General features: G+C 58.3%; 1 protein-coding gene across 1 annotated transcript in view; it reads right to left on the bottom strand.

The window, feature by feature from the left end:
- Window positions 1–24,682, bottom strand: part of DENND3 (DENN domain containing 3) — a 141,706-nt gene that overhangs the window by 44,468 nt on the left and 72,556 nt on the right. Inside the window, exons 5-7 of the mRNA XM_063921193.1 lie at window positions 23,646–23,757; window positions 22,620–22,739; window positions 22,157–22,375 (exon numbers count right to left, since the gene is read on the bottom strand). Coding sequence (XP_063777263.1) covers window positions 22,157–22,375; window positions 22,620–22,739; window positions 23,646–23,757 — 451 coding nt within the window. The remainder of the gene's footprint in view (window positions 1–22,156; window positions 22,376–22,619; window positions 22,740–23,645; window positions 23,758–24,682) is intronic.

The raw sequence follows: 24,682 nt of genomic DNA, 5'->3' as shown, positions 1-24,682 counted from the left end.
ACTTCACCACCTGGTACTATGGAGCCTGTACTGAATGGATTTCCGTAAATCCGATCTGTGCCCCTTGCCCTGGTGGATATAGTGGGGTCCCTGCACGACCACAGTGTCCACGCCAGCGGCGCAGTCTGACTCCTGGGACCGCGACCGGATCACCTGGGGGGCCCTCTTACCTCCTCCCTGAAGTGCGGCCACGCGATCCAGGAGAGCAGCATCGGTGATGTGTGCCTGATGAGACCGGAGCGCCTCCGCTGTAAGTACCAGGCAACCAGGGCGCGGGAGTATACAGCGCCGCTGATGGAGGTGATGGAGTCTTCTTTCTTCTTAAAAAGCTCTTTTCAGGGCTGCCTAGCGCAGACCCACCTGTTAGCTGCCTGCACTGCAGGCACCAACTTACAAACTGAGCTCCAGTGCCTGGAGGCGGGGCTATAGAGTAGGCGGTGCAGTGCATCTTGGGAATAGTCAAAGGTTTAGCCTGTTGGTGCCTCGGATCAAGATCCAACTCTACACCCCGATGTCATCCCTGTGGAATACCAGTGTACTCCGCTGCAGAAAGAAACGTGAGTAAGCTCAAAGTATAACAATACTGAAAAGAATACATTATTTGTAGCAAGAGACATGCGTGTTGTGAGCTGTGACAGGAGACAGCAGAGAGGGGGGAAGTGTATAGGGTGACAGGAGACAGCAGAGAGGGTGATAGGAGACAGCGGAGAGAGTGGCAGGAGACAGCAGAGAGAGAGGAGGCAGAGAGGGTGACAGGAGACAGCAGAGAGGGAGGAGGCAGAGAGGGTGACAGGAGACAGCGGAGAGGGAGGAGGCAGAGAGGGTGACAGGAGACAGCGGAGAGGGAGTAGGCAGAGAGGGTGACAGGAGACAGCAGAGAGGCAGGAGGCAGAGAGGGTGACAAGAGATAGCGGAGAGAGGGAGGAGGCAGAGAGGGTGACAGGAGATAGCGGAGAGGGAGGAGGCAGAGAGGGTGACAGGAGACAGCGGAGAGGGAGGAGGCAGAGAGGGTGACAGGAGACAGCGGAGAGGGAGGTGGCAGAGAGGGTGACAGGAGACAGCGGAGGCAGAGAGGGTGACAGGAGACAGCGGAGGCAGAGAGGGTGACAGGAGACAGCGGAGGCGGAGAGGGTGACAGGAGACAGCGGAGAGGGAGGAGGCGGAGAGGGTGACAGGAGACAGCGGAGAGGGAGGAGGCAGAGAGGGTGACAGGAGACAGCGGAGAGGGAGGAGGCAGAGAGGGTGACAGGAGACAGCGGAGAGGGAGGAGGCAGAGAGGGTGACAGGAGACAGCGGAGAGGGAGGAGGCAGAGAGGGTGACAGGAGACAGCGGAGGCAGAGAGGGTGACAGGAGACAGCGGAGGCAGAGAGGGTGACAGGAGACAGCGGAGGCAGAGAGGGTGACAGGAGACAGCGGAGGCAGAGAGGGTGACAGGAGACAGCGGAGGCAGAGAGGGTGACAGGAGACAGCGGAGGCAGAGAGGGTGACAGGAGACAGCGGAGAGGGAGGAGGCGGAGAGGGTGACAGGAGACAGCGGAGAGGGAGGAGGCGGAGAGGGTGACAGGAGACAGCGGAGAGGGAGGAGGCAGAGAGGGTGACAGGAGACAGCGGAGGCAGAGAGGGTGACAGGAGACAGCGGAGGCAGAGAGGGTGACAGGAGACAGCGGAGGCAGAGAGGGTGACAGGAGACAGCGGAGAGGGAGGAGGCGGAGAGGGTGACAGGAGACAGCGGAGAGGGAGGAGGCAGAGAGGGTGACAGGAGACAGCGGAGAGGGAGGAGGCAGAGAGGGTGACAGGAGACAGCGGAGAGGGAGGAGGCAGAGAGGGTGACAGGAGACAGCGGAGGCAGAGAGGGTGACAGGAGACAGCGGAGGCAGAGAGGGTGACAGGAGACAGCGGAGAGGGAGGAGGCGGAGAGGGTGACAGGAGACAGCGGAGAGGGAGGAGGCGGAGAGGGTGACAGGAGACAGCGGAGAGGGAGGAGGCGGAGAGGGTGACAGGAGACAGCGGAGAGGGAGGAGGCAGAGAGGGTGACAGGAGACAGCGGAGGCAGAGAGGGTGACAGGAGACAGTGGAGAGGGAGGAGGCAGAGAGGGTTACAGGAGACAGCGGAGAGGGAGGAGGCGGAAAGGGTGACAGGAGACAGCGGAGAGGGAGGAGGCGGAAAGGGTGACAGGAGACAGCGGAGAGGGAGGAGGCGGAGAGGGTGACAGGAGACAGCGGAGAGGGAGGAGGCGGAGAGGGTGACAGGAGACAGCGGAGAGGGAGGAGGCGGAGAGGGTGACAGGAGACAGCGGAGAGAGAGGAGGCGGAGAGGGTGACAGGAGACAGCGGAGAGGGAGGAGGCGGAGAGGGTGACAGGAGACAGCGGAGAGGGAGGAGGCAGAGAGGGTGACAGGAGACAGCGGAGAGGGAGGAGGCGGAGAGGGTGACAGGAGACAGCGGAGAGGGAGGAGGCAGAGAGGGTGACAGGAGACAGCGGAGGCAGAGAGGGTGACAGGAGACAGTGGAGAGGGAGGAGGCAGAGAGGGTGACAGGAGACAGCGGAGAGGGAGGAGGCGGAAAGGGTGACAGGAGACAGCGGAGAGGGAGGAGGCGGAGAGGGTGACAGGAGACAGCGGAGAGGGAGGAGGCGGAGAGGGTGACAGGAGACAGCGGAGAGGGAGGAGGCGGAGAGGGTGACAGGAGACAGCGGAGAGGGAGGAGGCGGAGAGGGTGACAGGAGACAGCGGAGAGGGAGGAGGCGGAGAGGGTGACAGGAGACAGCGGAGAGGGAGGAGGCGGAGAGGGTGACAGGAGACAGCGGAGAGGGAGGAGGCGGAGAGGGTGACAGGAGACAGCGGAGAGGGAGGAGGCGGAGAGGGTGACAGGAGACAGCGGAGAGGGAGGAGGCGGAGAGGGTGACAGGAGACAGCGGAGAGGGAGGAGGCGGAGAGGGTGACAGGAGACAGCGGAGAGGGAGGAGGCGGAGAGGGTGACAGGAGACAGCGGAGAGGGAGGAGGCAGAGAGGGTGACAGGAGACAGCGGAGGCAGAGAGGGTGACAGGAGACAGCGGAGAGGGAGGAGGCAGAGAGGGTGACAGGAGACAGCGGAGAGGGAGGAGGCGGAAAGGGTGACAGGAGACAGCGGAGAGGGAGGAGGCGGAAAGGGTGACAGGAGACAGCGGAGAGGGAGGAGGCGGAGAGGGTGACAGGAGACAGCGGAGAGGGAGGAGGCGGAGAGGGTGACAGGAGACAGCGGAGAGGGAGGAGGCGGAGAGGGTGACAGGAGACAGCGGAGAGGGAGGAGGCAGAGAGGGTGACAGGAGACAGCGGAGAGGGAGGAGGCAGAGAGGGTGACAGGAGACAGCGGAGAGGGAGGAGGCAGAGAGGGTGACAGGAGACAGCGGAGAGGGAGGAGGCAGAGAGGGTGACAGGAGACAGCGGAGAGGGAGGAGGCAGAGAGGGTGACAGGAGACAGCGGAGGCAGAGAGGGTGACAGGAGACAGAGGAGAGGGAGGAGGCCGAGAGGGTGACAGGAGACAGTGGAGAGGGAGGAGGCAGAGAGGGTGACAGGAGACAGCGGAGAGGGAGGAGGCAGAGAGGGTGACAGGAGACAGCGGAGGCAGAGAGGGTGACAGGAGACAGCGGAGGCAGAGAGGGTGACAGGAGACAGCGGAGGCAGAGAGGGTGACAGGAGACAGCGGAGGCAGAGAGGGTGACAGGAGACAGCGGAGGCAGAGAGGGTGACAGGAGACAGCGGAGGCAGAGAGGGTGACAGGAGACAGCGGAGGCAGAGAGGGTGACAGGAGACAGCGGAGGCAGAGAGGGTGACAGGAGACAGCGGAGGCAGAGAGGGTGACAGGAGACAGCGGAGGCAGAGAGGGTGACAGGAGACAGCGGAGGCAAAGAGGGTGACAGGAGACAGCGGAGGCAGAGAGGGTGACAGGAGACAGTGGAGAGGGAGGAGGCAGAGAGGGTGACAGGAGACAGCGGAGAGGGAGGAGGCGGAAAGGGTGACAGGAGACAGCGGAGAGGGAGGAGGCGGAGAGGGAGTAGGCAGAGAGGGTGACAGGAGACAGCGGAGAGGGAGTAGGCAGAGAGGGTGACAGGAGACAGCGGAGGCAGAGAGGGTGACAGGAGACAGCGGAGGCAGAGAGGGTGACAGGAGACAGCGGAGGCAGAGAGGGTGACAGGAGACAGCGGAGGCAGAGAGGGTGACAGGAGACAGCGGAGGCAGAGAGGGTGACAGGAGACAGCGGAGGCAGAGAGGGTGACAGGAGACAGCGGAGGCAGAGAGGGTGACAGGAGACAGCGGAGGCAGAGAGGGTGACAGGAGACAGCGGAGGCAGAGAGGGTGACAGGAGACAGCGGAGACAGAGAGGGTGACAGGAGACAGCGGAGGCAGAGAGGGTGACAGGAGACAGCGGAGGCAGAGAGGGTGACAGGAGACAGCGGAGAGGGAGGAGGCAGAGAGGGTGACAGGAGACAGCGGAGGCAGAGAGGGTGACAGGAGACAGAGGAGAGGGAGGAGGCCGAGAGGGTGACAGGAGACAGCGGAGAGGGAGGAGGCAGAGAGGGTGACAGGAGACAGCGGAGGCCGAGAGGGTGACAGGAGACAGAGGAGAGGGAGGAGGCCGAGAGGGTGACAGGAGACAGAGGAGAGGGAGGAGGCCGAGAGGGTGACAGGAGACAGCGGAGAGGGAGGAGGCAGAGAGGGTGACAGGAGACAGCGGAGGCAGAGAGGGTGACAGGAGACAGCGGAGGCAGAGAGGATGACAGGAGACAGCGGAGGCAGAGAGGGTGACAGGAGACAGCGGAGGCAGAGAGGGTGACAGGAGACAGCGGAGGCAGAGAGGGTGACAGGAGACAGCGGAGGCAGAGAGGGTGACAGGAGACAGCGGAGGCAGAGAGGGTGACAGGAGACAGTGGAGAGGGAGGAGGCAGAGAGGGTGACAGGAGACAGCGGAGAGGGAGGAGGCGGAAAGGGTGACAGGAGACAGCGGAGAGGGAGGAGGCGGAGAGGGAGTAGGCAGAGAGGGTGACAGGAGACAGCGGAGGCAGAGAGGGTGACAGGAGACAGCGGAGGCAGAGAGGGTGACAGGAGACAGCGGAGGCAGAGAGGGTGACAGGAGACAGCGGAGGCAGAGAGGGTGACAGGAGACAGCGGAGGCAGAGAGGGTGACAGGAGACAGCGGAGGCAGAGAGGGTGACAGGAGACAGCGGAGGCAGAGAGGGTGACAGGAGACAGCGGAGGCAGAGAGGGTGACAGGAGACAGCGGAGGCAGAGAGGGTGACAGGAGACAGCGGAGGCAGAGAGGGTGACAGGAGACAGCGGAGGCAGAGAGGGTGACAGGAGACAGCGGAGGCAGAGAGGGTGACAGGAGACAGCGGAGGCAGAGAGGGTGACAGGAGACAGCGGAGGCAGAGAGGGTGACAGGAGACAGCGGAGGCAGAGAGGGTGACAGGAGAAAGCAGAGGCAGAGAGGGTGACAGGAGACAGCAGAGGCAGAGAGGGTGACAGGAGACAGCGGAGGCAGAGAGGGTGACAGGAGACAGCGGAGGCAGAGAGGGTGACAGGAGACAGCGGAGGCAGAGAGGGTGACAGGAGACAGCGGAGGCAGAGAGGGTGACAGGAGACAGCGGAGGCAGAGAGGGTGACAGGAGACAGCGGAGGCAGAGAGGGTGACAGGAGACAGCGGAGGCAGAGAGGGTGACAGGAGACAGCGGAGGCAGAGAGGGTGACAGGGGACAGCGGAGGCAGAGAGGGTGACAGGAAACAGCGGAGGCAGAGAGAGTGACAGGAGACAGCGGAGAGGGAGGAGGCAGAGAGCGTGACAGGAGACAGCGGAGAGGGAGGAGGCAGAGAGGGTGACAGTGGAGAGGGAGGAGGCAGAGAGGGTGACAGTGGAGAGGGAGGAGGCAGAGAGGGTGACAGCGGAGAGGGAGGAGGCAGAGAGGGTGACAGGAGACAGCGGAGAGGGAGGAGGCAGAGAGGGTGACAGGAGACAGCGGAGAGGGAGTAGGCAGAGAGGGTGACAGGAGACAGCGGAGAGGCTGCGGAAAGGGTAACAGGAGACAGCGGAGAGGGAGGAGGCGGAGAGGGAGGAGGCAGAGAGGGTGACAGGAGACAGCGGAGAGGGAGGAGGCAGAGAGGGTGACAGGAGACAGCGGAGAGGGAGGAGGCAGAGAGGGTGACAGGTGACAGCGGAGAGGGAGGAGGCAGAGAGGGTGACAGGAGACAGCGGAGAGGGAGGAGGCAGAGAGGGTGACAGGAGACAGCGGAGAGGGAGGAGGCAGAGAGGGTGACAGGAGACAGCGGAGGCAGAGTGGGTGACAGGAGACAGCGGAGGCAGAGAGGGTGACAGGAGACAGCGGAGGCAGAGAGGGTGACAGGAAACAGCGGAGGCAGAGAGAGTGACAGGAGACAGCGGAGAGGGAGGAGGCAGAGAGCGTGACAGGAGACAGCGGAGAGGGAGGAGGCAGAGAGGGTGACAGTGGAGAGGGAGGAGGCAGAGAGGGTGACAGTGGAGAGGGAGGAGGCAGAGAGGGTGACAGCGGAGAGGGAGGAGGCAGAGAGGGTGACAGGAGACAGCGGAGAGGGAGGAGGCAGAGAGGGTGACAGGAGACAGCGGAGAGGGAGTAGGCAGAGAGGGTGACAGGAGACAGCGGAGAGGCTGCGGAAAGGGTAACAGGAGACAGCGGAGAGGGAGGAGGCGGAGAGGGAGGAGGCAGAGAGGGTGACAGGAGACAGCGGAGAGGGAGGAGGCAGAGAGGGTGACAGGAGACAGCGGAGAGGGAGGAGGCAGAGAGGGTGACAGGTGACAGCGGAGAGGGAGGAGGCAGAGAGGGTGACAGGAGACAGCGGAGAGGGAGGAGGCAGAGAGGGTGACAGGAGACAGCGGAGAGGGAGGAGGCAGAGAGGGTGACAGGAGACAGCGGAGGCAGAGTGGGTGACAGGAGACAGCGGAGGCAGAGAGGGTGACAGGAGACAGCGGAGGCAGAGAGGGTGACAGGAGACAGCGGAGGCAGAGAGGGTGACAGGAGACAGTGGAGAGGGAGGAATGAGAGGGTGACAGGAGACAGCAGAGAGGGAGGAGGCAGAGAGGGTGACAGGAGACAGCGGAGGCAGAGAGGGTGACAGGAGACAGCGGAGGCAGAGAGGGTGACAGGAGACAGCGGAGGCAGAGAGGGTGACAGGAGACAGCGGAGGCAGAGAGGGTGACAGGAGACAGCGGAGGCAGAGAGGGTGACAGGAGACAGCGGAGGCAGAGAGGGTGACAGGAGACAGCGGAGGCAGAGAGGGTGACAGGAGACAGCGGAGGCAGAGAGGGTGACAGGAGACAGCGGAGGCAGAGAGGGTGACAGGAGACAGCGGAGGCAGAGAGGGTGACAGGAGACAGCGGAGGCAGAGAGGGTGACAGGAGACAGCGGAGGCAGAGAGGGTGACAGGAGACAGCGGAGGCAGAGAGGGTGACAGGAGACAGCGGAGGCAGAGAGGGTGACAGGAGACAGCGGAGGCAGAGAGGGTGACATGAGACAGCAGAGAGGGAGGAGGCAGAGAGGGTGACAGGAGACAGCGGAGGCAGAGAGGGTGACAGGAGACAGCGGAGGCAGAGAGGGTGACAGGAGACAGCGGAGGCAGAGAGGGTGACAGGAGACAGCGGAGGCAGAGAGGGTGACAGGAGACAGTGGAGGCAGAGAGGGTGACAGGAGACAGCGGAGAGGGAGGAGGCAGAGAGGGTGACAGGAGACAGCGGAGAGGGAGGAGGCAGAGAGGGTGACAGGAGACAGCGGAGAGGGAGGAGGTAGAGAGGGTGACAGGAGACAGCGGAGAGGGAGGAGGCAGAGAGGGTGACAGGAGACAGCGGAGGCAGAGAGGGTGACAGGAGACAGCGGAGGCAGAGAGGGTGACAGGAGACAGCGGAGGCAGAGAGGGTGACAGGAGACAGCGGAGGCAGAGAGGGTGACAGGAGACAGCGGAGAGGGAGGAGGCGGAAAGGGTGACAGGAGACAGCGGAGAGGGAGGAGGCGGAGAGGGAGGAGGCAGAGAGGGTGACAGGAGACAGCGGAGAGGGAGGAGGCAGAGAGGGTGACAGGAGACAGCGGAGAGGGAGGAGGCAGAGAGGGTGACAGGAGACAGCGGAGAGGGAGGAGGCAGAGAGGGTGACAGGAGACAGCGGAGAGGGAGGAGGCAGAGAGGGTGACAGGAGACAGCGGAGAGGGAGGAGGCAGAGAGGGTGACAGGAGACAGCGGAGGCAGAGAGGGTGACAGGAGACAGCGGAGGCAGAGAGGGTGACAGGAGACAGCGGAGGCAGAGAGGGTGACAGGAGACAGCGGAGGCAGAGAGGGTGACAGGAGACAGCGGAGAGGGAGGAGGCGGAAAGGGTGACAGGAGACAGCGGAGAGGGAGGAGGCGGAGAGGGAGGAGGCAGAGAGGGTGACAGGAGACAGCGGAGAGGGAGGAGGCAGAGAGGGTGACAGGAGACAGCGGAGAGGGAGGAGGCAGAGAGGGTGACAGGAGACAGCGGAGAGGGAGGAGGCAGAGAGGGTGACAGGAGACAGCGGAGAGGGAGGAGGCAGAGAGGGTGACAGGAGACAGCGGAGGCAGAGAGGGTGACAGGAGACAGCGGAGGCAGAGAGGGTGACAGGAGACAGCAGAGAGGGAGGAGGCAGAGAGGGTGACAGGAGACAGCGGAGGCAGAGAGGGTGACAGGAGACAGCGGAGGCAGAGAGGGTGACAGGAGACAGCGGAGGCAGAGAGGGTGACAGGAGACAGCGGAGAGGGAGGAGGCAGAGAGGGTGACAGGAGACAGCGGAGGCAGAGAGGGTGACAGGAGACAGCGGAGGCAGAGAGGGTGACAGGAGACAGCGGAGGCAGAGAGGGTGACAGGAGACAGCGGAGGCAGAGAGGGTGACAGGAGACAGCGGAGGCAGAGAGGGTGACAGGAGACAGCGGAGGCAGAGAGGGTGACAGGAGACAGCGGAGGCAGAGAGGGTGACAGGAGACAGCGGAGAGGGAGGAGGCGGAAAGGGTGACAGGAGACAGCGGAGAGGGAGGAGGCGGAGAGGGAGGAGGCAGAGAGGGTGACAGGAGACAGCGGATAGGGAGGAGGCAGAGAGGGTGACAGGAGACAGCGGAGAGGGAGGAGGCAGAGAGGGTGACAGGAGACAGCGGAGAGGGAGGAGGCAGAGAGGGTGACAGGAGACAGCGGAGAGGGAGGAGGCAGAGAGGGTGACAGGAGACAGCGGAGGCAGAGAGGGTGACAGGAGACAGCGGAGGCAGAGAGGGTGACAGGAGACAGCGGAGGCAGAGAGGGTGACAGGAGACAGCGGAGGCAGAGAGGGTGACAGGAGACAGCAGAGGCAGAGAGGGTGACAGGAGACAGCGGAGGCAGAGAGGGTGACAGGAGACAGCGGAGGCAGAGAGGGTGACAGGAGACAGCGGAGAGGGAGGAGGCAGAGAGGGTGACAGGAGACAGCGGAGAGGGAGGAGGCAGAGAGGGTGACAGGAGACAGCGGAGAGGGAGGAGGCAGAGAGGGTGACAGGAGACAGCGGAGGCAGAGAGGGTGACAGGAGACAGCGGAGGCAGAGAGGGTGACAGGAGACAGCGGAGGCAGAGAGGGTGACAGGAGACAGCGGAGGCAGAGAGGGTGACAGGAGACAGCGGAGGCAGAGAGGGTGACAGGAGACAGCGGAGAGGGAGGAGGCAGAGAGGGTGACAGGAGACAGCGGAGAGGGAGGAGGCGGAAAGGGTGACAGGAGACAGCGGAGAGGGAGGAGGCAGAGAGGGTGACAGTGGAGAGGGAGGAGGCAGAGAGGGTGACAGTGGAGAGGGAGGAGGCAGAGAGGGTGACAGGAGACAGCGGAGAGGGAGGAGGCAGAGAGGGTGACAGCGGAGAGGGAGGAGGCAGAGAGGGTGACAGGAGACAGCGGAGAGGGAGGAGGCAGAGAGGGTGACAGGAGACAGCGGAGAGGGAGGAGGCAGAGAGGGTGACAGGAGACAGCGGAGAGGGAGGAGGCAGAGAGGGTGACAGGAGACAGCGGAGAGGGAGGAGGCAGAGAGGGTGACAGGAGACAGCGGAGAGGGAGGAGGCAGAGAGGGTGACAGGAGACAGCGGAGAGGGAGGAGGCAGAGAGGGTGACAGTGGAGAGGGAGGAGGCGGAAAGGGTGACAGGAGACAGCGGAGAGGGAGGAGGCGGAGAGGGAGGAGGCAGAGAGGGTGACAGGAGACAGCGGAGAGGGAGGAGGCAGAGAGGGTGACAGGAGACAGCGGAGAGGGAGGAGGCAGAGAGGGTGACAGGAGACAGCGGAGGCAGAGAGGGTGACAGGAGACAGCGGAGGCAGAGAGGGTGACAGGAGACAGCGGAGGCAGAGAGGGTGACAGGAGACAGCGGAGGCAGAGAGGGTGACAGGAGACAGCGGAGGCAGAGAGGGTGACAGAGAGGGTGACAGGAGACAGCGGAGGCAGAGAGGGTGACAGGAGACAGCGGAGGCAGAGAGGGTGACAGGAGACAGAGAGGGTGACAGGAGACAGCGGAGGCAGAGAGGGTGACAGGAGACAGCGGAGGCAGAGAGGGTGACAGGAGACAGCGGAGGCAGAGAGGGTGACAGGAGACAGCGGAGGCAGAGAGGGTGACAGGAGACAGCGGAGGCAGAGAGGGTGACAGGAGACAGCGGAGGCAGAGAGGGTGACAGGAGACAGCGGAGGCAGAGAGGGTGACAGGAGACAGCGGAGGCAGAGAGGGTGACAGGAGACAGCGGAGGCAGAGAGGGTGACAGGAGACAGCGGAGGCAGAGAGGGTGACAGGAGACAGCGGAGGCAGAGAGGGTGACAGGAGACAGCGGAGGCAGAGAGGGTGACAGGAGACAGCAGAGGCAGAGAGGGTGACAGGAGACAGCGGAGGCAGAGAGGGTGACAGGAGACAGCGGAGGCAGAGAGGGTGACAGGAGACAGCGGAGGCAGAGAGGGTGACAGGAGACAGCGGAGGCAGAGAGGGTGACAGGAGACAGCGGAGGCAGAGAGGGTGACAGGAGACAGCGGAGGCAGAGAGGGTGACAGGAGACAGCGGAGGCAGAGAGGGTGACAGGAGACAGCGGAGGCAGAGAGGGTGACAGGGGACAGCGGAGGCAGAGAGGGTGACAGGAAACAGCGGAGGCAGAGAGAGTGACAGGAGACAGCGGAGAGGGAGGAGGCAGAGAGCGTGACAGGAGACAGCGGAGAGGGAGGAGGCAGAGAGGGTGACAGTGGAGAGGGAGGAGGCAGAGAGGGTGACAGTGGAGAGGGAGGAGGCAGAGAGGGTGACAGTGGAGAGGGAGGAGGCAGAGAGGGTGACAGCGGAGAGGGAGGAGGCAGAGAGGGTGACAGGAGACAGCGGAGAGGGAGGAGGCAGAGAGGGTGACAGGAGACAGCGGAGAGGGAGTAGGCAGAGAGGGTGACAGGAGACAGCGGAGAGGCTGCGGAAAGGGTAACAGGAGACAGCGGAGAGGGAGGAGGCGGAGAGGGAGGAGGCAGAGAGGGTGACAGGAGACAGCGGAGAGGGAGGAGGCAGAGAGGGTGACAGGAGACAGCGGAGAGGGAGGAGGCAGAGAGGGTGACAGGTGACAGCGGAGAGGGAGGAGGCAGAGAGGGTGACAGGAGACAGCGGAGAGGGAGGAGGCAGAGAGGGTGACAGGAGACAGCGGAGAGGGAGGAGGCAGAGAGGGTGACAGGAGACAGCGGAGGCAGAGTGGGTGACAGGAGACAGCGGAGGCAGAGAGGGTGACAGGAGACAGCGGAGGCAGAGAGGGTGACAGGAGACAGTGGAGAGGGAGGAGGCAGAGAGGGTGACAGGAGACAGCGGAGAGGGAGGAGGCGGAGAGGGAGGAGGCAGAGAGGGTGACAGGAGACAGCGGAGGCAGAGAGGGTGACAGGAGACAGCGGAGGCAGAGAGGGTGACAGGAGACAGCGGAGGCAGAGAGGGTGACAGGAGACAGCGGAGGCAGAGAGGGTGACAGGAGACAGCGGAGGCAGAGAGGGTGACAGGAGACAGCGGAGGCAGAGAGGGTGACAGGAGACAGCGGAGGCAGAGAGGGTGACAGGAGACAGCGGAGGCAGAGAGGGTGACAGGAGACAGCGGAGGCAGAGAGGGTGACAGGAGACAGCGGAGGCAGAGAGGGTGACAGGAGACAGCGGAGGCAGAGAGGGTGACAGGAGACAGCGGAGGCAGAGAGGGTGACATGAGACAGCAGAGAGGGAGGAGGCAGAGAGGGTGACAGGAGACAGCGGAGGCAGAGAGGGTGACAGGAGACAGCGGAGGCAGAGAGGGTGACAGGAGACAGCGGAGGCAGAGAGGGTGACAGGAGACAGCGGAGGCAGAGAGGGTGACAGGAGACAGCGGAGAGGGAGGAGGCAGAGAGGGTGACAGGAGACAGCGGAGAGGGAGGAGGCAGAGAGGGTGACAGGAGACAGCGGAGAGGGAGGAGGCAGAGAGGGTGACAGGAGACAGCGGAGAGGGAGGAGGTAGAGAGGGTGACAGGAGACAGCGGAGAGGGAGGAGGCAGAGAGGGTGACAGGAGACAGCGGAGGCAGAGAGGGTGACAGGAGACAGCGGAGGCAGAGAGGGTGACAGGAGACAGCGGAGGCAGAGAGGGTGACAGGAGACAGCGGAGGCAGAGAGGGTGACAGGAGACAGCGGAGAGGGAGGAGGCGGAAAGGGTGACAGGAGACAGCGGAGAGGGAGGAGGCGGAGAGGGAGGAGGCAGAGAGGGTGACAGGAGACAGCGGAGAGGGAGGAGGCAGAGAGGGTGACAGGAGACAGCGGAGAGGGAGGAGGCAGAGAGGGTGACAGGAGACAGCGGAGAGGGAGGAGGCAGAGAGGGTGACAGGAGACAGCGGAGAGGGAGGAGGCAGAGAGGGTGACAGGAGACAGCGGAGAGGGAGGAGGCAGAGAGGGTGACAGGAGACAGCGGAGGCAGAGAGGGTGACAGGAGACAGCGGAGGCAGAGAGGGTGACAGGAGACAGCGGAGGCAGAGAGGGTGACAGGAGACAGCGGAGGCAGAGAGGGTGACAGGAGACAGCGGAGAGGGAGGAGGCGGAAAGGGTGACAGGAGACAGCGGAGAGGGAGGAGGCGGAGAGGGAGGAGGCAGAGAGGGTGACAGGAGACAGCGGAGAGGGAGGAGGCAGAGAGGGTGACAGGAGACAGCGGAGAGGGAGGAGGCAGAGAGGGTGACAGGAGACAGCGGAGAGGGAGGAGGCAGAGAGGGTGACAGGAGACAGCGGAGAGGGAGGAGGCAGAGAGGGTGACAGGAGACAGCGGAGGCAGAGAGGGTGACAGGAGACAGCGGAGGCAGAGAGGGTGACAGGAGACAGCGGAGGCAGAGAGGGTGACAGGAGACAGCAGAGAGGGAGGAGGCAGAGAGGGTGACAGGAGACAGCGGAGGCAGAGAGGGTGACAGGAGACAGCGGAGGCAGAGAGGGTGACAGGAGACAGCGGAGGCAGAGAGGGTGACAGGAGACAGCGGAGAGGGAGGAGGCAGAGAGGGTGACAGGAGACAGCGGAGAGGGAGGAGGCAGAGAGGGTGACAGGAGACAGCGGAGGCAGAGAGGGTGACAGGAGACAGCGGAGGCAGAGAGGGTGACAGGAGACAGCGGAGGCAGAGAGGGTGACAGGAGACAGCGGAGGCAGAGAGGGTGACAGGAGACAGCGGAGAGGGAGGAGGCGGAAAGGGTGACAGGAGACAGCGGAGAGGGAGGAGGCGGAGAGGGAGGAGGCAGAGAGGGTGACAGGAGACAGCGGATAGGGAGGAGGCAGAGAGGGTGACAGGAGACAGCGGAGAGGGAGGAGGCAGAGAGGGTGACAGGAGACAGCGGAGAGGGAGGAGGCAGAGAGGGTGACAGGAGACAGCGGAGAGGGAGGAGGCAGAGAGGGTGACAGGAGACAGCGGAGGCAGAGAGGGTGACAGGAGACAGCGGAGGCAGAGAGGGTGACAGGAGACAGCGGAGGCAGAGAGGGTGACAGGAGACAGCGGAGGCAGAGAGGGTGACAGGAGACAGCGGAGGCAGAGAGGGTGACAGGAGACAGCGGAGGCAGAGAGGGTGACAGGAGACAGCGGAGAGGGAGGAGGCAGAGAGGGTGACAGGAGACAGCGGAGAGGGAGGAGGCAGAGAGGGTGACAGGAGACAGCGGAGAGGGAGGAGGCAGAGAGGGTGACAGGAGACAGCGGAGAGGGAGGAGGCAGAGAGGGTGACAGGAGACAGCGGAGGCAGAGAGGGTGACAGGAGACAGCGGAGGCAGAGAGGGTGACAGGAGACAGCGGAGGCAGAGAGGGTGACAGGAGACAGCGGAGGCAGAGAGGGTGACAGGAGACAGCGGAGGCAGAGAGGGTGACAGGAGACAGCGGAGAGGGAGGAGGCGGAAAGGGTGACAGGAGACAGCGGAGAGGGAGGAGGCAGAGAGGGTGACAGTGGAGAGGGAGGAGGCAGAGAGGGTGACAGTGGAGAGGGAGGAGGCAGAGAGGGTGACAGGAGACAGCGGAGAGGGAGGAGGCAGAGAGGGTGACAGCGGAGAGGGAGGAGGCAGAGAGGGTGACAGGAGACAGCGGAGAGGGAGGAGGCAGAGAGGGTGACAGGAGACAGCGGAGAGGGAGGAGGCAGAGAGGGTGACAGGAGACAGCGGAGAGGGAGGAGGCAGAGAGGGTGACAGGAGACAGCGGAGAGGGAGGAGGCAGAGAGGGTGACAGGAGACAGCGGAGAGGGAGGAGGCAGAGAGGGTGACAGGAGACAGCGGAGAGGGAGGAGGCAGAGAGGGTGACAGTGGAGAGGGAGGAGGCGGAAAGGGTGACAGGAGACAGCGGAGAGGGAGGAGGCGGAGAGGGAGGAGGCAGAGAGGGTGACAGGAGACAGCGGAGAGGGAGGAGGCAGAGAGGGTGACAGGAGACAGCGGAGAGGGAGGAGGCAGAGAGGGTGACAGGAGACAGCGGAGGCAGAGAGGGTGACAGGAGACAGCGGAGGCAGAGAGGGTGACAGGAGACAGCGGAGGCAGAGAGGGTGACAGGAGACAGCGGAGGCAGAGAGGGTGACAGGAGACAGCGGAGGCAGAGAGGGTGACAGGAGACAGCGGAGGCAGAGAGGGTGACAGAGAGGGTGACAGGAGACAGCGGAGGCAGAGAGGGTGACAGGAGACAGCGGAGGCAGAGAGGGTGACAGGAGACAGCGGAGGCAGAGAGGGTGACAGGAGACAGCGGAGGCAGAGAGGGTGACAGGAGACAGCGGAGGCAGAGAGGGTGACAGGAGACAGCGGAGAGGGAGGAGGCAGAGAGGGTGACAGGAGACAGCGGAGAGGGAGGAGGCAGAGAGGGTGACAGGAGACAGCGGAGAGGGAGGAGGCAGAGAGGGTGACAGGAGACAGCGGAGAGGGAGGAGGCAGAGAGGGTGACAGCGGAGAGGGAGGAGGCAGAGAGAGTGACAGCGGAGAGGGAGGAGGCAGAGAGGGTGACAGGAGACAGCGGAGGCAGAGAGGGTGACAGGAGACAGCGGAGGCAGAGAGGGTGACAGGAGACAGCGGAGGCAGAGAGGGTGACAGGAGACAGCGGAGGCAGAGAGGGTGACAGGAGACAGCGGAGGCAGAGAGGGTGACAGGAGACAGCGGAGGCAGAGAGGGTGACAGGAGACAGCGGAGGCAGAGAGGGTGACAGGAGACAGCGGAGGCAGAGAGGGTGACAGGAGACAGCGGAGGGGGAGGCCGCAGAAGCCATGTTTAGTTGAAAGTGAGGACTGCAGCTAGAGCAGACCCTAGACTACAGCAAATGTTGATTGTGCGACTGATGTTGGAGTGTGTATAATCGCCATCGCACAGACCACGGAGCCTGAAAGTGGGCGTCCCAGCGCGCGAACACTCCATCGCACGGTGCAGCACGAATGAAGGTGTTACAGAGAGAGCGGCTGCATTACCCCCATCTCTGAGTCACGCCCTATTATAGGAGACACAGATGGAAATGCTGCCAGATCCGCAGATATCTGCACCATAGAAAGCAGTCGCTGACTGTGCTTGCCCCAGACCATGCATTCACATATGGGCGGAGACTGCAAGAGCAAAAGGCCAGAGGGGAGAGGTCACGCCGCCTCCAACCTAAGCTTGACAACGTAAAAGCAGAATAAACATTGGGGCAGATGTATTAACCTGGAGAAGGCATAAGGAAGTGATAAACCAGTGATAAGTGCAAGGTGATAAACGCACCAGCCAATCAGCTCTAATATCAAGTCTTGAAGAGAGATAAAGTGGAGAACTAGCCAAAAGTAACCAGATTATGACGTTTATCTAGCACTGTCTACGAAACAACAGCTACAAGCGGATTGGTTGTTATGGCGACCTCTCCAATTGATCACTCCCCGAGACTTAATATATCTCCCCCTAGAGTGCAACGACCTATTACCTCAAATATATATATATAAATAGGAAACAAAAAATAAGAATTTACTTACCGATAATTCTATTTCTCGTAGTCCGTAGTGGATGCTGGGGACTCCGTCAGGACCATGGGGAATAGCGGCTCCGCAGGAGACAGGGCACAAAAGTAAAAGCTTTAGGATCAGGTGGTGTGCACTGGCTCCTCCCCCTATGACCCTCCTCCAAGCCTCAGTTAGGATACTGTGCCCGGACGAGCGTACACAATAAGGAAGGATTTTGAATCCCGGGTAAGACTCATACCAGCCACACCAATCACACTGTACAACCTGTGATCTGAACCCAGTTAACAGCATGATAACAGCGGAGCCTCTGAAAAGATGGCTCACAACAATAATAACCCGATTTTTGTAACAATAACTATGTACAAGTATTGCAGACAATCCGCACTTGGGATGGGCGCCCAGCATCCACTACGGACTACGAGAAATAGAATTATCGGTAAGTAAATTCTTATTTTCTCTGACGTCCTAAGTGGATGCTGGGGACTCCGTCAGGACCATGGGGATTATACCAAAGCTCCCAAACGGGCGGGAGAGTGCGGATGACTCTGCAGCACCGAGTGAGAGAACTCCAGGTCCTCCTCAGCCAGGGTGTGCCCCTGACCAAGTAGCAGCTCGGCAAAGTTGTAAAGCCGAGACCCCTCGGGCAGCCGCCCAAGATGAGCCCACCTTCCTTGTGGAATGGGCATTTACATATTTTGGCTGTGGCAGGCCTGCCACAGAATGTGCAAGCTGAATTGTACTACACATCCAACTAGAAATCGTCTGCTTAGAAGCAAGAGCACCCAGTTTGTTGGGTGCATACAGGATAACAGCAAGTCAGTTTTCCTGACTCCAGCCGTCCTGGAAACCTATATTTTCAGGGCCCTGACAACATCTAGCAACTTGGAGTCCTCCAAGTCCCTAGTAGCCGCAGGTACCACAATTAGCTGGTTCAGGTGAAACGCTGACACCACCTTAGGGAGAAACTGGGGACGAGTCCGCAGCTCTGCCCTGTCCGAATGGACAATCAGATATGGGCTTTTGTGAGACAAAGCCGCCAATTCTGACACTCGCCTGGCCGAGGCCAGGGCCAACATCATGGTCACTTTCCATGTGAGATATTTCAAATCCACAGATTTGAGCGGTTTAAACCAATGTGATTTGAGGAATCCCAGAACTACGTTGAGATCCCACAGTGCCACTGGAGGCACAAAAGGGGGTTGTATATGCAGTACTCCCTTGACAAACTTCTGGACTTCAGGAACTGAAGCCAATTCTTTCTGGAAGAAAATCGACAGGGTCGAAATTTGAACCTTAATGGACCCCAATTTGAGGCCCATAGACACTCCTGTTTGCAGGAAATGCAGGAATCGACCGAGTTGAAATTTCTTCGTGGGGCCTTCCTGGCCTCACACCACGCAACATATTTTCGCCACATGTGGTTATAATGTTGTGCGGTCACCTCCTTCCTGGCTTTGACCAGGGTAGGAATGACCTCTTCCGGAATGCCTTTTTCCCCTAGGATCCGGCGTTCAACCGCCATGCCGTCAAACGCAGCCGCGGTAAGTCTTGGAACAGACATGGTACTTGCTGAAGCAAGTCCCTTCTTAGCGGCAGAGGCCATGAGTCCTCTGTGAGCATCTCTTGAAGTTCCGGGTACCAAGTCCTTCTTGGCCAATCCGGAGCCACGAGTATAGTTCTTACTCCTCTACGTCTTATAATTCTCAGTACCTTAGGTATGAGAAGCAGAGGAGGGAACACATACACCGACTGGTACACCCACGGTGTTACCAGAACGTCCACAGCTATTGCCTGAGGGTCTCTTGACCTGGCGCAATACCTGTCCAGTTTTTTGTTCAGGCGGGACGCCATCATGTCCACCTTTGGTCTTTCCCAACGGTTCACAATCATGTGGAAGACTTCCCGATGAAGTCCCCACTCTCCCGGGTGGAGGTCGTGCTGAGGAAGTCTGCTTCCCAGTTGTCCACTCCCGGAATGAACACTGCTGACAGTGCTATCACATGATTTTCCGCCCAGCGAAGAATCCTTGCAGTTTCTGCCATTGCCCTCCTGCTTCTTGTGCCGCCCTGTCTGTTTACGTGGGCGACTGCCGTGATGTTGTCCCACTGGATCAATACCGGCTGACCTTGAAGCAGAGGTCTTGCTAAGCTTAGAGCATTGTAAATTGCTCTTAGCTCCAGTATATTTATGTGGAGAGAAGTCTCCAGACTTGATCACACTCCCTGGAAATTTTTTCCTTGTGTGACTGCTCCCCAGCCTTTCAGGCTGGCATCCGTGGTCACCAGGACCCAGTCCTGAATGCCGAATCTGTGGCCCTTTAGTAGATGAGCACTCTGCAGCCACCACAGAAGAGACACCCTTGTCCTTGGAGACAGGGTTATCCGCTGATGCATCTGAAGATGCGATCCGGACCATTTTTCCAGCAGATCCCACTGAAAAGTTCTTGCGTGAAATCTGCCGAATGGAATCGCTTCGTAAGAAGCCACCATTTTTCCCAGGACCCTTGTGCAATGATGCACTGACACTTTTCCTGGTTTTAGGAGGTTCCTGACTAGCTCGGATAACTCCCTGGCTTTCTCCTCCGGGAGAAACACCTTTTTCTGGACTGTGTCCAGAATCATCACTAGGAACAGCAGACGTGTCGTCGGAGACAGCTGCGATTTTGGAATATTTAGAATCCACCCGTGCTGTCGTAGAACTACTTGAGATAGTGCTACTCCGACCTCCAACTGTTCTCTGGACCTTGCCCTTATCAGGAGATCGTCCAAGTAAGGGATAATTAAGACGCCTTTTCTTTGAAGAAGAATCATCATTTCGGCCATTACCTTGGTAAAGACCCAGGGTGCCGTGGACAATCCAAACGGCAGCGTCTGAAACTGATAGTGACAGTTTTGTACCACGAACCTGAGGTACCCTTGGTGAGAAGGGCAAATTGGGACATGGAGGTAAGCATCCTTGATGTCCAGGGACACCCTATAGTCCCCTTCTTCCTGGTTCGCTATCACTGCTCTGAGTGACTCCATCTTGATTTGAACCTTTGTAAGTGTTCAAATATTTCAGATTTAGAATAGGTCTCACCGAGCCTTCTGGCTTCAGTACCACAACATAGTGTGGAATAATACCCCTTTCCTTGTTGTAGGAGGGGTACTTTGATTATCACCTGCTGGGAATACAGCTTGTGAATTGTTTCCAATACTGCCTCCCTGTCGGAGGGAGACGTTGGTAAAGCAGACTTCAGGAACCTGCGAGGGGGAAACGTCTCGACTTTCCAATCTGTACCCCTGGGATCCTACTTGTAGGATCCAGGGGTCCTGTACTGCCCCAGCGTCATGCTGAGAAACTTGGCAGAAGCGGTGGAGGCTTCTGTTCCTGGGAATGGGCTGCCTGCTGCAGTCTTCTTCCCTTTCCTCTATCCCTGGGCAGATATGACTCTTATGGGGACGAAAGGACTGAGGCTGAAAAGACGGTGTCTTTTTCTGCAGAGATGTGACTTAGGGTAAAAATGGTGGATTTTCCAGCAGTTGCCGTGGCCACCAGGTCCGATGGACCGACCCCAAATAACTCCTCCCCTTTATACGGCAATACTTCTTTGTGCCGTTTGGAATCTGCATCACCTGACCACTGTCGTGTCCATAAACATCTTCTGGCAGATATGGACTTCGCACTTACTCTTGATGCCAGAGTGCAAATATCCCTCTGTGCATCTCGTATATATAGAAATGCATCCTTTAAATGCTCTATAGTCAATAAAATACTGGCCCTGTCAAGGGTATCAATATTTTTAGTCAGGGAATCCGACCAAGCCACCCCAGCTCTGCACATCCAGGCTGAGGCGATCGCTGGTCGCAGTATAACACCAGTATGTGTGTATATACTTCTTAGGATATTTTCCAGCCTCCTATCAGTTGGCTCCTTGAGGACGGCCCTATCTGGAGACGGTACCGCCACTTGTTTTGATAAGCGTGTGAGCGCCTTATCCACCCTAAGGGGTGTTTCCCAACGCGCCCTAACTTCTGGCGGGAAAGGGTATACCGCCAATAATTTTCTATCGGGGGAAACCCACGCATCATCACACACTTCACTTAATTTATCTGATTCAGGAAAAACTACAGGTAGTTTTTTCACACCCCACATAATACCCTTTTTTGTGGTACTTGTAGTATCAGAAATATGTAACACCTCCTTCATTGCCCTCAACAAGTAACGTGTGGCCCTTAAGGAAAATACGTTTGTTTCTTCACCGTCGACACTGAAATCAGTGTCCGTGTCTGTGTCTGTGTCGACCGACTGAGGTAAATGGGCGTTTTAAAGCCCCTGACGGTGTTTGAGACGCCTGGACAGGTACTATTTTGTTTGCCGGCCGTCTCTGTTGACATTATCACGTAATTCCTTGAATAAGCCATCCATTCCGGTGTCGACTCCCTAGAGAGTGACATCACCATTACAGGCAATTGCTCCGCCTCCTCACCAACATCGTCCTCATACATGTCGACACACACGTACCGACACACAGCACACACACAGGGAATGCTCTGATAGAGGACAGGACCCCACTAGCCCTTTGGGGAGACAGAGGGAGAGTTTGCCAGCACACACCAAAAACGCTATAATTATACAGGGACAACCCTTATATAAGTGTTTTTCCCTTATAGCATTTTAATATATATAGTCATATCGCCAAATAAGTGCCCCCCCTCTCTGTTTTAACCCTGTTTCTGTAGTGCAGTGCAGGGGAGAGCCTGGGAGCCTTCCCACCAGCATTTCTGTGAGGGAAAATGGCGCTGTGTGCTGAGGAGAATAGGCCCCGCCCCCTTTTCGTCGGGCTTCTTCTCCCGTTTTTCTGAGACCTGGCAGGGGTTAAATACATCCATATAGCCCCCAGGGGCTATATGTGATGTATTTTTAGCCAGAATAAGGTACTATCATTGCTGCCCAGGGCGCCCCCCCCAGCGCCCTGCACCCTCAGTGACCGCTGCTATGAAGTGTGCTGACAACAATGGCGCACAGCTGCAGTGCTGTGCGCTACCTTATGAAGACTGAAAAGTCTTCTGCCGCCGGTTTCTGGACCTCTTCACTTTTCGGCATCTGCAAGGGGGTCGGCGGCGCGGCTCCGGGACGAACCCCAGGGTGAGACCTGTGTTCCGACTCCCTCTGGAGCTAATGGTGTCCAGTAGCCTAAGAAGCCAATCCATCCTGCACGCAGGTGAGTTCACTTCTCTCCCCTAAGTCCCTCGATGCAGTGAGCCTGTTGCCAGCAGGACTCACTGAAAATAAAAAACCTAACAAAACTTTTACTCTAAGCAGCTCTTTAGGAGAGCCACCTAGATTGCACCCTTCTCGGCCGGGCACAAAAATCTAACTGAGGCTTGGAGGAGGGTCATAGGGGGAGGAGCCAGTGCACACCACCTGATCCTAAAGCTTTTACTTTTGTGCCCTGTCTCCTGCGGAGCCGCTATTCCCCATGGTCCTGACGGAGTCCCCAGCATCCACTTAGGACGTCAGAGAAAATAGAAAAAGGATGTTTGATACCTATGAGTATAGCTCCCCTGGTCATATAGGGACTTCATCCCAACCACCTGAGCATCATCACCTAGGAGACCTACTGATATCACCCTTATCTACCATACATTATACAACCTCCCTGAGAACGGTCAATAACAATAGGTGGACACCAACCTACATAACACACACAATATATCTGCAGTTTCCCAAATGTCCAACCTTGCAGACTTCCTTGTAGTGATCCAAGTGGCAGCCCATCAGGAAGGTCGTTGGCGCCATGATGAAGTCCAGCATGTGACGAGACAAGATGGGCACTAAGGTGTGCTGCCACTTGATGGGGTGGAGGAAGACCATTAAGCACTCGGCCAGGAGGGTGAGCAAGGCCCAGTCTGAGGAGAAAAGGACTATTCTCTGCTCGGTCAGGATGCAGGCCATGATCTGCGGAATGAACAAGACGGGTCAGCACTGGGGGAGGCCGGATGGGCCACAAGTACAAGACCTCTTGTAGAGGAGAGCACTGGTGCCTAGAAGGGAATCAGGATCACCGTGGGAGCCCGTGCCCTTGCTCTAAGCGCTCATTACAGGTGGCGAGCTGGGGCAGTAGTAAAAGCTAGGCATGAGCGCCTCTGGAAAAGGCCATGTGCCCCCTACAATCCCTAACACCCCACCTGCTGGCACATACCTGCAGCACCTGCTTGGGAGTGAAACAGAGAAATGGAAGATGAAGATCCATATCGATTATTGGGCTGTCAGGATCCTTTCGTGATGGAAAAAAAATCTGAAGGGGTTTCAAGCTGAAGACCTGGAAGAGAGACAGAGAGAGAGAGAGAATGAGGATAAGAGAAAGAAAAAGAAAGAAAGATAAAAAGTAAAAGAAAGAAAAAGAAAAAGAAAAAAGAAAGAAAAAGAAAGAAAAAAGAAAAAGTAAGATAAAGAAAAAGAAAAAAAGAAAAAGAAAGAAAAAAGATAGATAAAAAGAAAAAAGAAAAAGAAAGAGAAAGAAAAAGAAAAAAGAAAGAACAAAAAAAAGAAAAACAGAAAGAAAGAAAGAGAAAGAAAGAGTAAGAAAGAGAAAGAAAGAGAAAGAAAGAGAAAGAAAGAGAAAGAAAGAAAAGAAAGAAAAGAAAGAAAAGAAAGAAAAGAAAGAAAAGAGAGAAAAGAAAGAAAAGATAAAGAGATGTAATTAATAAGGAACTAGACCCAATCTTGTTTTGGAGTTTACATCCGTCTACTGATAAGATAACTGTTGTGTCTGATGTTGATATGAACCAATATTCTACTTTATAGCTGCCCAATGGGTACATTATTAAGATTTTTTTACCAACACCGCCAAAAGGAGACGTGTTGTAGACTGGATGCAGGTAGCAGATTAGTTCATGTCTAAGCAGGGCAGGTAAATACTCCTTACTGACTAGGACCAGTCCCTCTGTCAGAGCCACAAAGGATTAGATGGTAAACCCCAATTGGCAAGGATACGGTCTGAGCTGCAGTGTGTAAAACAAACAACTAAAATCAATACAAAGGACGTCTGAAGCCAGAATATCATAACAGAGGCTCTGAAACATCTACAAGTGTGCATGTCCCAGACTAATACACATCTACAGCTTTACTGAACAACCCAAATACCCAGTATGTGCTAAACAGGCATACCCTGAAGACCTGCACTCTTCTCTCTCCCTGAGAAATACGGAGAGAAAGACATCATTACCAGGTGAAGGGGTCCAGGTGGCGGGCTTGGTATAAGAGATAATTTGGCTGCAAATTCTTTAATACGGTCGTCAAGTTCAGCGACTCTGTAAGATTTCAGCTGTGTCAGGAGGCTGAAAACGGTGAGAAAATAAGAATTTACTTACCGATAATTCTATTTCTCGGAGTCCGTAGTGGATGCTGGGGTTCCTGAAAGGACCATGGGGAATAGCGGCTCCGCAGGAGACAGGGCACAAAAGTAAAGCTTTTACAGGTCAGGTGGTGTGTACTGGCTCCTCCCCCCATGACCCTCCTCCAGACTCCAGTTAGGTACTGTGCCCGGACGAGCGTACACAATAAGGGAGGATTTTGAATCCCGGGTAAGACTCATACCAGCCACACCAATCACACCGTACAACTTGTGATCTAAACCCAGTTAACAGTATGATAACAGAGGAGCCTCTGAAAGATGGCTTCCTAAACAATAACCCGAATTAGTTAACAATAACTATGTACAAGTATTGCAGATAATCCGCACTTGGGATGGGCGCCCAGCATCCACTACGGACTCCGAGAAATAGAATTATCGGTAAGTAAATTCTTATTTTCTCTATCGTCCTAAGTGGATGCTGGGGTTCCTGAAAGGACCATGGGGATTATACCAAAGCTCCCAAACGGGCGGGAGAGTGCGGATGACTCTGCAGCACCGAATGAGAGAACTCCAGGTCCTCCTTTGCCAGGGTATCAAATTTGTAAAAATTTACAAACGTGTTCTCCCCTGACCACGTAGCTGCTCGGCAGAGTTGTAATGCCGAGACCCCTCGGGCAGCCGCCCAAGATGAGCCCACCTTCCTTGCGGAATGGGCCTTAACAGATTTAGGCTGTGGCAGGCCTGCCACAGAATGTACAAGTTGAATTTTGTTACAAATCCAACGAGCAATCGACTGCTTAGAAGCAGGTGCACCCAACTTGTTGGGTGCATACAGTATAAACAGCGAGTCAGATTTTCTGACTCCAGCCGTCCTTTAAATGTATATTTTTAAGGCTCTGACAACGTCC

Source organism: Pseudophryne corroboree, chromosome 5 (assembly GCF_028390025.1).
Source record: "Pseudophryne corroboree isolate aPseCor3 chromosome 5, aPseCor3.hap2, whole genome shotgun sequence".
Lineage (NCBI taxonomy): Eukaryota > Metazoa > Chordata > Amphibia > Anura > Myobatrachidae > Pseudophryne > Pseudophryne corroboree.
The sequence above is the reverse complement of the archived record's forward strand: the minus strand, read 5'-3'. Positions and strand labels throughout refer to the sequence as shown.